The sequence below is a fragment of the Plectropomus leopardus genome, chromosome 9 (genome assembly GCF_026936395.1).
Source record: "Plectropomus leopardus strain MGB_pleo_1.0 chromosome 9, ASM2693639v1, whole genome shotgun sequence".
In the NCBI taxonomy this organism is placed as follows: domain Eukaryota; kingdom Metazoa; phylum Chordata; class Actinopteri; order Perciformes; family Serranidae; genus Plectropomus; species Plectropomus leopardus.
This window is the reverse complement of record NC_142184.1, coordinates 31,947,160-31,961,867: the sequence shown is the minus strand read 5'-3', so window position 1 is coordinate 31,961,867 and position 14,708 is coordinate 31,947,160. Positions and strand designations below refer to the sequence as shown.

Genomic DNA, 14,708 nt, shown 5'->3' with positions numbered 1-14,708 from the left:
CACCTCTGTGGTTTACAAGAGGGCTCCCGCAGATCCTTAAAAAATATTAAAAGGTACTTAATTAATTAATCTAAATATAAGGCCTTAATTGTTATTAAATTCACGAAAATAAAATTCTCAAAAGTCTTAAAAATGCTCAGACATGGGTATTAGGATTTTCTGAGATGTTTTTTTTCTGATGTTGCATTGCATATTTTTAATATAATTGGTAACTGGTCATGATGGGAATCCGAGCGGTGCAATCTCACATGAAGATTGAGAAACATAAAATCGTCCAGAAAACAGGCCAGAAATGGCAGATATTTCCCACCTCTGTTGGTACACCAAATAGATGCCTTACGATTATATAATATGGTCATTGTCTTCCATGTGCTCCACTCTAAAAAGAGTTGTTTTTTACCAACTTTTGATGTAGATAATCAAACTTTTTCACTGGACAACAAAAGCCATGTTTTATGTTCCAAAAAAACATTTGGGCAAAATGAAATTGTCCTTCAATTTTGGTTATTAGAAAATTAATCATAAACTTAACATGGTGGTGGCATTAAAAAAAGTTTTTAAAAGTCTAAAATCTATCTTGCTTTAAGCTGTAGGAACCCAGGTTTATAACTCACTTGAATACTGTAAATGGGTTTGCAGGGCCCTGAACATGTATTTCATCATATTCCCGCTCTGTTGGCCAGGCTCCGCGGGTGTTGACAGTGATGTTGACTCACTCAGACTGCAGCTTGCTGCCGCTGGTCGGGGACATCGTTCAGGATGTGCTGATGGCTCTGGATCTCAGCTACGATCACACAGCTGCTCTTTTCTGCTCGGTGCTACACGCGCTCATGAAGGCACTGGGTGAGATTTTTTTAAAGTGACGTCAACTCATCAATCATATGTGGTGTGGGTGAAAAGGGATAACAGGCAACACTGCAACATTGAGATAATTGCTCATGTGACTCTACCACAACATTCACACTTCAGTATTCAATCCAGTTAAAGGATAATTTGCAGGTGATCTTTGAGAAGAGGTGCAACAGGGTTCCAGCATATCCCTAAAATGTCTCAAAAGTCATTAAATTTATAAATGTATATATAAGGCTTCTTAAGTCTTAAAAATGCAATAACATTGGAGGGATATTAATATATATGTGTGTGTATATATATATATATATATATATATATATATATATATATATATATATATATATATATATATATATATATATATATATATCAAATTTATTTATTTTTTCTGAGGTTGCAGTGTAAAATCTCAAAATATTTTGTTATATCTCTTTTTTAAAATAATTCAACAACTTTAATGCCTCGTCTTTATAGAGAAACCAACAATACTCCTATATTTATGACATCCAATCAAATAAAAAATGAATACGTGTCAAGAAATGAATACTTCTTTAGTTAAATTTGTTCACTGTTTTCCACACGTTTCACTCTAAAAAGTAATGTAATGTAAAAGTAGTCTTAAATTTCATTTTGAGTTGTTAAAATAGTCTCAAAAAGTCTTAAATCTAACTTTCCTTAAACTATAGGAACCCTGTGCTAAAATGGTGAAAAAAAACCCCCAAACTTGTGCATTACCATGTATGCATCACACACCTCACTGCAAGCTCTTGTTGTTGTGTGTCCTTTAGTGAGGTGGTTTCCCTCCGTGTGTGATCGGACCAGCAAGTCTGCCAGACCCAAGCAGACCTCCTCTGACAAGGAAGTCTTTAACATCTGCCAGTTCCTGCTGGATCTCCGCAAACAGAAAGAGCTGGCAGAGGGCATTGGAATAGAGGAGGATGACACTGACGACCTCGGTAATACAACATGGTGTCTCTATGAGAACAAAACAGGAAATTATATTTCATTGTTATGTAGGTTTCATATTGTTGTAGAGGTTTTATTGGATGAAACTTATCAGTAGGGAACTGGGTTATTAAAATACAGTATAAAAAACAAAGTATTTAATATAAGAGCCAATAACAACATTGGGTTTGTGCCGAGTCGATCAATAATACATCATCTATCGGTCCATCACCGTCTCTCCAGAAGTCCCTCCGCCCATGGAGCATGAGGATGTGGAAGATATCGGTGGTCCTGATGTGAAGGCAGAACTTCCCTCCCACCTCAGCATCACTAAAGATGTTATGGAACGCTGCATTCATCTGCTGTCCGACCCCAGCCTCAGGCTCCGACTCAAGGTACTATCTTCAGTGTGAGGGGAGGGTTGGTTTAAATTAATCACTCTTGTGAGAAACCTGTCGATATTGTAGAAATAAACTGTCTTTACACTGTGATGGCTGTTTTTTTGTGGAACAACCTAAAGGTACCTAAAAGACTTTAAAAAGACTAAAGGTTCCCTGTAGAGTTTCTTTTGTCAAATTAAAACCACACAGAGTTTTTTTTTGTCAAATTAAAGCTACCTCAAAGTAGACAAAGTGAATGTAGGCTACCCTGTAGAGGTTTTTATTGTCAAATGAAGTTACTTTGAAGTGGTCTTTTTTTTTTGTAAAAGTAAAGAAGATTGTTATGAAGATTTTTCTTGTGAAATTAAAGGCACCCTGTATACTTTTTGTGGTCAAATTAAAGGTGCCCTGTAGAGTTTCTTTGTTGTTTTCAAATACCCTGAGGAGTTTATTTTTTTATCATATTAAATTAAAGGTACCCAGTAGAGTTGTTTTTGTTGTTGTGAAATTAAAGGTACCCTGTAGATTTTTTTTTTTTTTTGTAAAGTCACCCTTAAGATTATTTTATATACCAGGCTGTAAACTGTTTATTTCTAAAGTGCAGTAGGGAATTTTTAGATGAGTTTTTGGCATTTCACAGATGATGCATTTTTCAGTCCCTGAGTTTGCTGCTTCGTTCTAAAGAATGCTAAGCAAAGCACAAATATATGTGAGGTTAGATGCCAAAGACATTTGGTTTGCTTTCTGTGTGCCATTGCATTCAGAACCCAACTCTAGCAATCCATCCACATGGTGATAGAAATGTTTCAGTTGTAGACTAACAGACCGACCGACAGTTTATCACACTGCAACTGCTCCCTGTACATATTTATGTGCTGTTTTTCTAAATACAGAATGTATATTATGTGTGTACTGCATGTTTCTGTCCTAAGGTGTTGGACGTGCTGGAGCTCTGTGTGTGTGTACTGAGTGAGAGGGAAAATGAATTGCTGCCCATGGTCCATCGCTGCTGGCCCGCCCTCCTGCAGAGACTCACAGCTGATGACCCTTTAGCGGTCCTCAGAGCCTTCAGGGTACGTAAGACAAATCTGTCTTTACAACTTAGTTATAGTGAGATTGTTGAATTGCTTTTTTTTTTAAGTTATAACTTCAGTTGTCCAGTGATCAGTTAATAACATCTGTAGTTTGATATTGTAAAAAACTACACAAAAAGTTTATTATGGTTATATTACATTAACAGGATCAAATTACTGTGAGTCATGTGCAGCTTGAACAGGTTTTACCACATCTTTAAATACATTAAAATGTCATACTAAAATGTGCTCGTATTGAATCAGTCAAAAGGAGTTTTGTGTACAAGTATTGCCTCAGTAAAGACATGTTGGAATAACAGCGGGCTTACATGGGATGTGGAAGTGCCGCAAAGTGAGATAATATTCTGGGGAGCACTGCCCACTTCCTTTTGGCGCCAATGTTAACCCATTGGGCCATTCACGCTGGGGGTTCACACATATTGTTGTTATTATTATTATTTCAACTTATTTTAAGTAATTCTCTTTTACATTTAACTACATTCTTGGTGATTTTTTTTTGTTAATTTCTTCTCAATTGATCAATCATTTGTGGATTGTCTTTCGAGAGCTGACTTTTCAAACTATTTTAGAGAATCACAGAGGATGAATATGGCTCTCTACTTTGTTTTTTGATGAATAAAGATCACATTTGTTTGTGATCATTTTTCAGGGAACAGGTGTCAGTTGATTCTGCTGTCACTGTGGATTAGTCTACTTGTCAAAACTGTCTTTAGTTGGGCTATTTTTGGATCTTTTTTCCATATTTTCCTTGATGAATTGACAAAATGAGACGTAAGTGGTTTGTAAATTGTCATTTAGTCACTCATCACTGCTGCTGTCAAACTGAGCTGTGCCAGTGTGGCAGCTTTTGGGTTTTGTCCAGGTGTTGTTAATACTATGATTCATCCAAGGGATAATATGTGTCATCTGTCAGATTTTTAATGAAGGGCACACAACAGGGAGAATTTTTCACATTTTAACAACTTGCTGTGTGCATACGTTTCATGCTGAGTCTCTCTGCCAGGTTCTGTGTACGCTGGGTGAAACATGCTGTGACTTCCTGAGGAGGAGGGTATCTAAAGAGGTCCTACCCAAGCTGACCTCCTCGCTGGCACGGCAGGCTCCCATCAGCGCCAAGGCCGGACCCGTTTACACACACACCCTGGCCTACAAACTTCAGCTGGCTGTGCTGCAGGGGCTGGGCTCACTGTGCCAGAGGCTGGACCTGGGTAAGGAAAAAAAAACATTTAATTTTTACTGTTGTGAAAGAGAAATACAAGTAGCTCAAAATAATTAAATTTAGACCAAATTGTTAAAGGACAAAAATATTTCCCTACGACCCCTGTCATGTGTCACTGTTGCTGCCTGCTGACGATTGACGGCTCTGGTGGGTGAGTCTTTTAAAGTTGTTCAAATGATAACCAGCGTTTAACCAGCGGGACGCCCAGTGAATAAAAATCTCCAAACATGCTTCCGAACAAAGTGCAGCTTGTGACATTGTCACATTTGCGTCACTTTGCACAATATTGCCTTAAATTATTCTGTCACAAGAACCAATCCTAGCTAAGTAGCTAGCTGGCTAACATATTTGCAGCAGGGGGGATGGCATAAAAGCAGAAGAAAAGGTGCATTTTCAGATTAACTTGGTTTACTTTGGACAGTGTGCATTTTTTAAATCTATTAATATTTAAAATTGAAAACAATTCACAAATTTAAAATTGATTTGTGGTCGGTTAAATGACCATGTCTTACATACTGAAGGCGCATGCTGATGGTTGACACATTGGAATTGGGGGTGGGTGTGGGGGTGTGATTGTATACAGTGGACATAGAACACTTGATCATGGTAAATGTTACATATTATTTCATATGTAATATCACTTACAGACAGACAGTAATCTACATGCATGAAGGGTCATGCATATCTGTGTTTAAGGACCAGTCCAACATTTGTGGAAACACATATTTGCGTTCTTTCTGATAGTGAGACAAGAAGACTGATGCTAATTTTGAGTGTGTGTGCATCAAGCTGGAATCAGGTTATGGTTAGTAAAGCATAAAGACTGAATCAGAGGGAAATTAATTGCCCAACTCTATCCAAAGTGAAATTGCTTACAGTACCAACATTTCTGCAGCAGTATCATTTCCACTTTTTTGCACAAGTATCTTTTTTAGCCCATGCAAGAAGGGAGATATAAAGATGATCATTTGAGATTTTGAAGCAGATTACATAAGAGGTTTATTTTTGATAAACACAGACAGGTTTTTGTTTTGCACATTGTGCAGGCTTGGCAATATGAAAACGTGCAACCTTAAGACTGCAAAAAGACATTTAGACGCTGCTCAGTCATTGCAGCTGACTGTGGTCTGCTAAGAAATAGCTCCTGATGAGATTTCCCCCTAAAACCCCAAATAGGTTAGTCCTTTAAAATGTAGCCTTAGTTTTTGTTGGCTTATATCCAAATAGGTGGTATCAAAGCTTTATAGCATCCAGCAATCAGCCACTTCATTTCCAGGATTCTGTCAAAGATGCTGGCACTAACACATGCAGACAGTGACTTGTTTTACCACCAGATGGCAGTATTGCATAACAGTGAAAACCAGGTTTTGGGACCACAGCACTATAAACTATAAAGATCTGAGGACACGATTTAGTGTTGCATTTTGAAAATTAGACTAGTCCTCCTATTTATCCATGCCATTACATAAAGTTTCTTTTTTGTTTGTTTCAATCTCTTGTATTTGGATGCTGCAGTGATTTTCATGACAGTTAACACCCTTTAAGAATTTCCATTCTCTTATCAAATCAGAATCATTTTATTTCATTTGCTGTTATTTGCTGATAGCACAGCTTTAATCCCAGCACTTCCCATGCATTACAGTAGTGTGCAACACTTGTACATGCCACTTACTCTCACACATAAAATCACAAATGGAATCTCATGACTAAAAAGGCCCTCAGGCTTTGCTAGAGCTTGAATTCAACATAGATGACTTTGAGCATACAGACCATTGGTAGCTGAGCCAGAGGGATGCTGCTGAATAGTCGCGCTCACCATAACTGCTGCAAGCAACTGTTCTCCCTCAAGCTCCATTTCACCACAGTTTAAGCAAGAAAGGCTGTTAAATCTGCACAGCAATCAGCAAATCCAGAAGCTACAGGAGAGGAAGACATTTAATTAATTAACTCGAAAATGTAATGTTTTTTTACAGTTGTGTGTTTTGTGCTTGGCATAGCTTCAGAATCATATCCGAAAATGTTCATCCACAGTGGCCCGGGGGCTCACTGCCAGTGTGTTACCAATGATATAATTAGCTGCTTGTCTAATTTCTCATCAATCATTATGTTCATTAAGCAGTGATGGCCCTGTCACAGGCATACTGGGTTCAGGTTGCTCCAATTTTCCAACAGTGCTGAATACTCAAGAGGAAACATGGTACTCATAGTGGAACGGAGAGCATCTTAATGCTCAGTGGGACTTCTTTTCATCTCTGTTTTGGTGTCTCTATCTGTGCGTGCAGAATTGAGTGTACAAGTGTTTTTTTTAGACTACGTAATGAAAATAACATGCTCATTATGTACAGTAAGAAGTGGTAGTTGCAATCAGTGATAAAAATCCCTTTTATTCATTAAGTAGTAATTGTAATCGCTTTTATTTTACAAGGACAGTAAGGATGCAAGAAGTGGTTGGTGGGGTAGCAGCAATAAATCAGTACATTAAGGTTCTGATTCATCAGGCTTATTATCTGTTTTTGAAGTACAACACGGCTGTAAGTCTGATTTAAAATATATTGTGTAGGATTTAGGTGCATTTATTTGCAGCTGTACGATATTCATATCTATGTTTTTATTAGTTTAGAATCACTTAAAAATAAGAATTGATATGTTTTCGTTACCTTAAAGTGGGTTTATGTGGGATAGTCAGTGTGTAGCATACGGTAGATGACAGTCGGCACCCCAGTTTGGAGAAGCAGTCTGGTGTCTAACACGAAAGCAAAGCAATTTAGTGTTGTGGATGGAGGACAGCAACGAAATGTATTTTAGCCACTGAAAAAAAGTCCCACCCATTTAAATAATATCAGTTTGCATGTATGCTGTCCTGAGAGTATTCTCAACACTTAAGCTTTCCTTCAGACATTCTGTTTTGACTGATAGAAGTCATCACCCTTCTATTCCATCTTGCTTTGAAGACAGAGATATAACGGCTTAACTTTTTCCATTGGAAATCACTGACTTTTCTTAAGGTAAAGCAGTGAAAATACTCAAAGTGTGCATTTGAACTGATATTTATTTTTTTAGGTGGCTAAAATACATTTTGTTGTTGACTCCCGATCACAGCAGTGAATTGCTTACCTTTTGTGTCGACTCCAAGCTGCTTCTCCAAACTAGGGGCATGCAGACTGTCATCTACTGTATGTTAGCACATGACTATGGATATGTGCCTCATACAACCCCACTTCAAAAAATCCAAACTATCACTTGAAGGCCCTGACACACCAAGGACGGTTGGTGTTAGGGAGCGTCAGTGTTATGCTGTTACCGAGCATCTGTTGCCCTTGTCGTTAATGTTTATTGTGCCGTTGGCCCTCGTTGCCCCTTGTTGGTTTTTTTTCCAGTTGGTTCAGCATATTGAATCAACATTGGGGCAGCAAAGCCTGTCAGTGAATGAAATCTCTCAGTTGGCAAAGAACAAAACAGAAGTGAGGAAAGTAAACAAAGTGTGAAAGTCTGAAAGAAAGGGAGTGAGATCAGAACAGAAATGTTTCCTGATTTTTGTGTGTTTTCCATTGTTGTTTTTTCAACATTGGATAGTGTTGTCAATGTGCTGACAGGATAAGTTGCATCATGACGGTCTATCAATTTCCCTTGGCTCTAGAAACATCCTTTTGTGGTTTTGTGTCAGCTGTTGTAGTGGTCCTACACATAAACTTGCTAATCCTAGGATAGTGAAGGGATGACTGTCCTACTATAAGTGGCTAGTACTTGCTACCTTTGTTGGTTGAATTAGTTAGGTTTATGCAAGACGAGTGAGACTGGTTTGGGTTAGGTTAAGAATGTCAGGGCAAGCCAGCCAGAGGCAGTGTAAGTAAACAGGGACATTTCTTTGCTATCCTTGCATTTGCAAAATTACATCCTACATGCTTAGCATTAGGAAGAAGTTTCAGTTCTGCACAATGCCCCTTTAAAAAATGCAAAATCTGAGTAAGAATCTAATTTACAACTTGAGGTGGTGGCACATACATTAACTTTCTGTCCATCACAGCAAAGGCCTCGAAAATGATATGAGTCACTGTACTTCCTGTCGGGTCATCTGCAAAGTGGTGATAGATCTTGGTGATAGCTTGAACCCTTACTCATTACAGTCTCCTGCTGGAGCTCATCACTGGCAGATGAAAAGTTAGCAGCTGGTGACACCATGCGTCACAGAGGTGGCAGGGCTGTCTGCTGCACTGGTATGGCCAACTGTGGAGTCAGTAGTGACAGCACTGCAGTGCATGGGAAATTCCAAAAGGGTCATAAATGGGCAAAATGTAAAGAAATAGATTTTTAAAGAAATTTGATTTAAATAATACCATTCACAATACAGACAGCTGCTCATGGATGTATGTTCTGTCTTTTATCTTTTATCTGAAGCACATTGGGGACCTCAATACACCGACACCGAGTCCATGCACATGAGACATACTGCACATTGTTGTGTAGAAACTGTTAGTGATGTTAGGTTGTCCTTGTAATGTTCAGTATAGGCGAGCGTAGGGCTGGGTGATAAAACGATAACAATATCAATCATGATATAACATTTCCTCTATTGAAATATGAGTTGTAGTAGATAGAATGTCAATAGAACGTATTCCAGCCATGTTTTGACAGACAACACGAACAGCCAATGATAATAAGAATAACGCTGTGGCAAATAAAATGCAGCGAATGACTTTGACTCTAGAACACAGCTGAGTGTTTGACAACCGAGTCGTGTGTTCATTATTGCAGATCAAACAGCTGATGGTCCGGCAGCAGCGCAGTGAGGCAGACAAACAGACAGAGCGCAGTTTGTCCTCACGGCACCAAAATGTCCAAAAGGTGGAAAGTGACTTCTTTAGATTTCTACAGACTACTTTGTGTTAGTATCAGGTTTAATCAGATTTGGATGGAATTATTTAGAAACACCACGACATATCACTCCATGTCTCATCCAGTCACTTGTGCTGAGCTCTCATTATTATTACCAGGGGCAGATGTAGTGTTTTGGGGGCCTAGGGCCACAGGCACATTACCTTATTTTCACCCTTTCTGTCACTGGGAATGTTGGCAGGCACAGCACAGTGTGCTTGAATTTACCTGAAGTCTGTTTAAGATGGAGCTTTAAATTTTTATATTATGCTGAAAACTTTAATAAATAATAATAAATCATATGTTTAAATATTTAAACCAAAATTAACCTTATGATATCTTCATATCTCACTTAGGAGTAAAAGGAAACCTTTAAGCATGACAGAAATAGTGATTTGATATTGTGATATATATCGATATCGACTGATATGAAAAAAATTACTGTGATAAGACTTTTTTCCATATCGCCAAGCCCTAGGCGAGCGTCTGTTGTTGTCACAGATGTTGGGTGTGAACAAGGCTGGTGTAACAATGAGATGACCCAGCAACAGTGAAGAAGTGGTGGTACTGGTGGCAGAAGACAATCTCTGGAATAAATGCTTACCAGGCAGAAGAGGCGGCGGTTAGCTTTTGCACTCCAACCACTCACTACGCAGTGCTCCTCAGGCAGCATCAGTGCTTTCACTTCTTGAGCTTCTAAGTGAGGTGCAGAGAAAAGGTGAGAAAAGCCATCAGGTACACCAGCAGAGAAGCCATCTGTAACCGTGTCTCATTATAGAGAAAATGTGACATACTGTACGCTGTTTGACTTGAGATGAAGTCATGTCAGGCGGCATGTTCGTCTTTGGTACTGGCATAGGTTTTAAACAATTAAAGCAGCTCAAATAAAGTTAAATGACTTTTCTAAGGACATACGTACACTGGCCTTCAAACCATGACAATCTAGGCTTGCAAGTGTTTAGATTTAAGACTTATTCCTCAAGTTCAAAACATTTACCAAAAAATGTGAATGTCCCAAATATTTAAAGCTGCACTGCAATATTTTTTTTCATATTATCAATGAATCAGATGACTGTATAATGAGAAATGTGTCACTCATAATGATGACCCCCAATCTCATCAAACCCTGCAGTACCCCTCAGCCCTATGGAGCCTTTAAGCCTCCTTTAGCCCATTGCTTTGGTTTTTCAACTCACAAAAGAAGCTCTCAAAAACTTTGTTTTTAGCTGCAGTCGGCAGCTGCTTTTGGTGAAAAAAAATCTCCAATAAGGCCTCTGTGAGGTAATTGTTCAGTCCTAGCATGTATCAGCTAAAGAGCTATATATTTACACCTAAGTGAAGACCAAAGCTGAAACCATTATCGGGTGGCTAGACACAAAAGAATGGGATTGTTGTTTTGTGTGTGCTGGATGTGTAAATAGGCATTTTCTGCTCTAAAACCTTATGATAATATGGCAGATGTTTGGCGCTCTGTAGCTCTCAAGTGTCCAAGAAATAATACAATTACAATGAAACTGACCATCCATCCATCCATCCGTCCGTCCATCCATCCGTCCATCCATCCATCCATCCATCCATCCATCCATCCATCCATCCATTTATTTATTTATTTTGGCTAAGCAGTGGTACGTCCGAGTAATTGAAGAACACCCTCCAGTCCCCCCTTTTTAAAAATAGGAGCCACCACCTTGGTCTGCCATTCCACTGGCACTGTCCCCAACCTCCATGCGTCATTAAAGAGGCTTGTCAACCAAGATAGTCCAACAATGTCCAGAAGCTTCAGCTTGTGGACATTGTTGGACTGGACAGCGAGCACGATATGAGCTTTATATTCCTTTCTGAAGCGTATTTTAAAACAACACCATTGCTTTTCATGGGGTGCCTCTGAATTGTTTTTACACATTGGTATTATCAAAAATGTTAGTGTTTCCACAAGAGGGCTGAGGAGATATTTGTTACACAGCCCAGATTGTGATCATTACAAAGTAAGGACTTTGGAATGAAAATGACCCATCTGGATCTGATGTTTTAGTACTTCCATTACAAAAAGTACATATAGTCATGTTATATATAGTAACCCATTAGAGTTAGCTCCTTTTCCAACTTTATTCCACACTCATTCAGTATCCCTTCAGTCATAGTGAACTTGGTGAAAGCTGCAGCTCTGGTTGTTGGTGTTGATGCTGTTGTTTGTCTGTTTTTTTTTTCTCCCAGGTTCCCACAAGAGAGAAAAAATAAACCTAGCTCTGCAGCCAAAGCTACACCATTAGGAGTGTAATGATACATTCAACTCACAGTTTGGTTTGATATGCCATACTGGATTTCTCACTTTGATATTAACACAGTATTGCAAACAAAATCAGAATAAAAACAGTCATGCATAAGAACATATTTTCTGTTTGAGAGGCAAAATGTATTTACTTGTATGGCTTTTCTAGCCACTGTAAGTCGTAAACAATAAGATATATTTCACACTAAAGTGTAAAACAAAGAGATAAAGGCAGAAAATATAGGATAGCGCACTTAAACTGTAAATCTTACACTGGGGTTGTCAAATTTTAACATTACAGAATGGTTTTGCTAGTCTCACCTGTGACAAATATAGTAGTCTATAAACTGTCCTCAGCTAGAAGGTGTGACTCTGTCACTGTGATTACCCCCTACGGTGTTAAGTTTAATTCTGCCTTGTCACTGCCACAAAAAGTATGTAACAGTCAGTCCTATCTAAAAATGCATTTCCTGCAGAATATGTGTGTGACCGCTGACAGCTGAAATTGCATTGCTGAAAATACAGTAATCTTAAAGCCCACATGCATTTTACTGCACAGCTCAATAACCGGGAAGTTGAAACTGTCAGAGTTGGAAGCTGCATTACTTGTTACATATGTTGCTCGAAAAGCTGGAATCCAAACTGTAACTCTATCAAAGATAGATGTTGAAATTGATTAACTGAAAATGCTTTGTACTTCAAAAAATATTGCAAAAAATATAGTAAGAATTGAATACCTGCATGAATGTCCCTCAAGAGCATAATTCTTAGACATTTGAATGGTTTCTGTAGCAACAAGGATGCAGAGGAAGTTGATCAAAAAATGTATGGAAGAAGTATAATTACTTCTGCCCAATGCTTAAAGAAATCTGTAGATAAAGTTTGGAGAGTAGTATAATTTCAAAGCAGAGTAGATTGAAGATTTTTTTTTCTATTTACTACAGTTATTGAAATTTACAAAAATCCAGCCTTGTCCAACCCCCTGATAAACTTTTGTTACCACCTAGTTGCTTTTATTTTGGAAATCCAGTCTTGTCCAGGCCCCCTAGGAAACTCCTTTTACCATCTTGGGGCTTTTATTTTGAAAATCCAAATTTGACCAGGCCCCAGATGGAAACAGGAGTTTCCCAAGTAACTAAGGACATGAAGACATTGCCAGAAAAGCTGGAAGCTAAACTGTATTACTGTCAAAGCTGGAAGTTGAGATGAACTGTCTAAAAGTGCTGAAATAAGTAATGTTATTCACTACCATTATAAGAAACAATGAAAAAAAGCACAATTTCAGTAACTTAAGTAAAACATTGAGTCCGGTTCAGGTCTCAAATATGGCATTAAAAGACATGCTTGGGCTTCAGGTCTGTTGTGTGTTGTGTTCTTACCTCAAATTAATAATCATGCATGTCTTTAGCACCTAGAATTTCTGCACAGTAATTTGCACACAGATTATTATCGAGACTCCTTTACGATCCGAGTCTTTATCGATACCACTATTGATACTTTTCTATTATTTGATGGAGAGATGAGGCGACAATACATTCTTAGCAGAACTGGTTTTGCTTTTATTGCTTAACAAGTGACTGATTCTGAACTGATTTTTTTTTTTACCTTCAATAAACATGGCTGATGCAACAGGGCCCCTATATAACATAAAACTTACATTAGCAAAAATATATCAGCAGCACTAAATGAAAAACTTTTTTTTTTCATCACTACTGTCCTTTGTAGATGTGGAGAAAACAAATCACTCACCCAAACAACTATTATTAGTTATTACTTATTTAAGTTTCTCACCATAAACAAAATTTTCTTTCTCTTGATGTTACCATCATGATGATGTTTTATTTACCTTTGCGTTAGTCATTTAACTGAACCGACCTTGAACACATAACAATGAGTCTTAATGCAACCTTGTTTATTTTGCTAACTACCTCTTATTCTGCTGATTTCATCTTAGATTTTGACATTTGATGACAATCTTTAACTGACAGAACTTGCAGCAAAGTTTGGGTGTGCTTGGATTTAAATGAAGTGACTCGACTCCAGATGTAAGGCTACGTTATAGGACCCATGGGACTTGATATCAATAAGCTCAAGCATTCTTTTTTTCATGTTTTGAAAAAAGCATAACTGGGTCTTCAATTGAACCAGGTTTCGATCCCCATCCCGAGTCAGCACACATGATAGCATAGGCCAGAATGGAAAATTTTTAATTGCCATTGAGGGATTTTCTTCTACCCTTGCCACTGCATCTGGTGATTTTGGCATATGTGATTTTGGTAATTTGGTGTATCATTAAAAAAGAGGTTGCCTAGTACAGCACAGCTTTAAATAGTGAAAAAGCAGCCTAAATCTATTGTGGAGACTACAAAAGACAACAGCAGCAACATTACTTCCTCACTTGAACTGTTTCTCAATTAGAAATGTGTCTTTTACATCAAAAGAAAGGCTCTAGTCCATGACTTTAAGATTGTTGTGCATGTTTATTTTTTTTCTTACTGGCACTTGACGCTGTCCTCCTCCATATCAGAATGGGGGAGATTTGGAGTTTGAGATGGAGAAAATGTGAAAGAGCAGGAGAGAAACAGTCAGCGGCTGCAGCCTCACTCATGTGAATACCGATTTGGCTACAGCTCACCTCTGGGACGCCTGCAGCAAGCCAATTACCAAGCCTCAGTCACAGAGAGAGAAAGACAGAAACACAGATTGACTGAAGCAAATAATACATCTCAGCCGCAGCTCTAGCTTCAGCTCCAATTCCAACCCCGTTATTCATTTACCACGGAATCTAACAGCACCTGGCCCTCTCCTCTTTAGTATTTCTCACTTCTCTGCTCCCCTCCAAGCACCTTGATTCCACAAAAGACTACAGGCTACAAGTGCAGCACCAGAAAGGCAGGAAGAAAAGGGATAAAAGCGGTTGCTAAATAATCCTATTTAACTCTGAAATGTGCACTGCTGCTTTTATTCTTGACACACAGCGAGCAGGCCTAGTTCAAGCCGAGTGTGGGTTGAATTGGCAAATAGAGTAAGCAGAGAGGGAGAGAGACATGTTTTGAAATGAGGCTTGAAAGGCAGCC

The 14,708-nt window shown here is 38.5% G+C and overlaps 1 protein-coding gene across 1 annotated transcript in view; it reads left to right on the top strand.

The window, feature by feature from the left end:
* The window catches only part of tti1 (TELO2 interacting protein 1), a 31,352-nt gene that overhangs the window by 11,566 nt on the left and 5,078 nt on the right, over window positions 1-14,708 (top strand). The window contains exons 8-12 of the mRNA XM_042491944.2: window positions 684-843; window positions 1,641-1,808; window positions 2,041-2,192; window positions 3,110-3,250; window positions 4,275-4,479. Coding sequence (XP_042347878.2) covers window positions 684-843; window positions 1,641-1,808; window positions 2,041-2,192; window positions 3,110-3,250; window positions 4,275-4,479 — 826 coding nt within the window. The remainder of the gene's footprint in view (window positions 1-683; window positions 844-1,640; window positions 1,809-2,040; window positions 2,193-3,109; window positions 3,251-4,274; window positions 4,480-14,708) is intronic.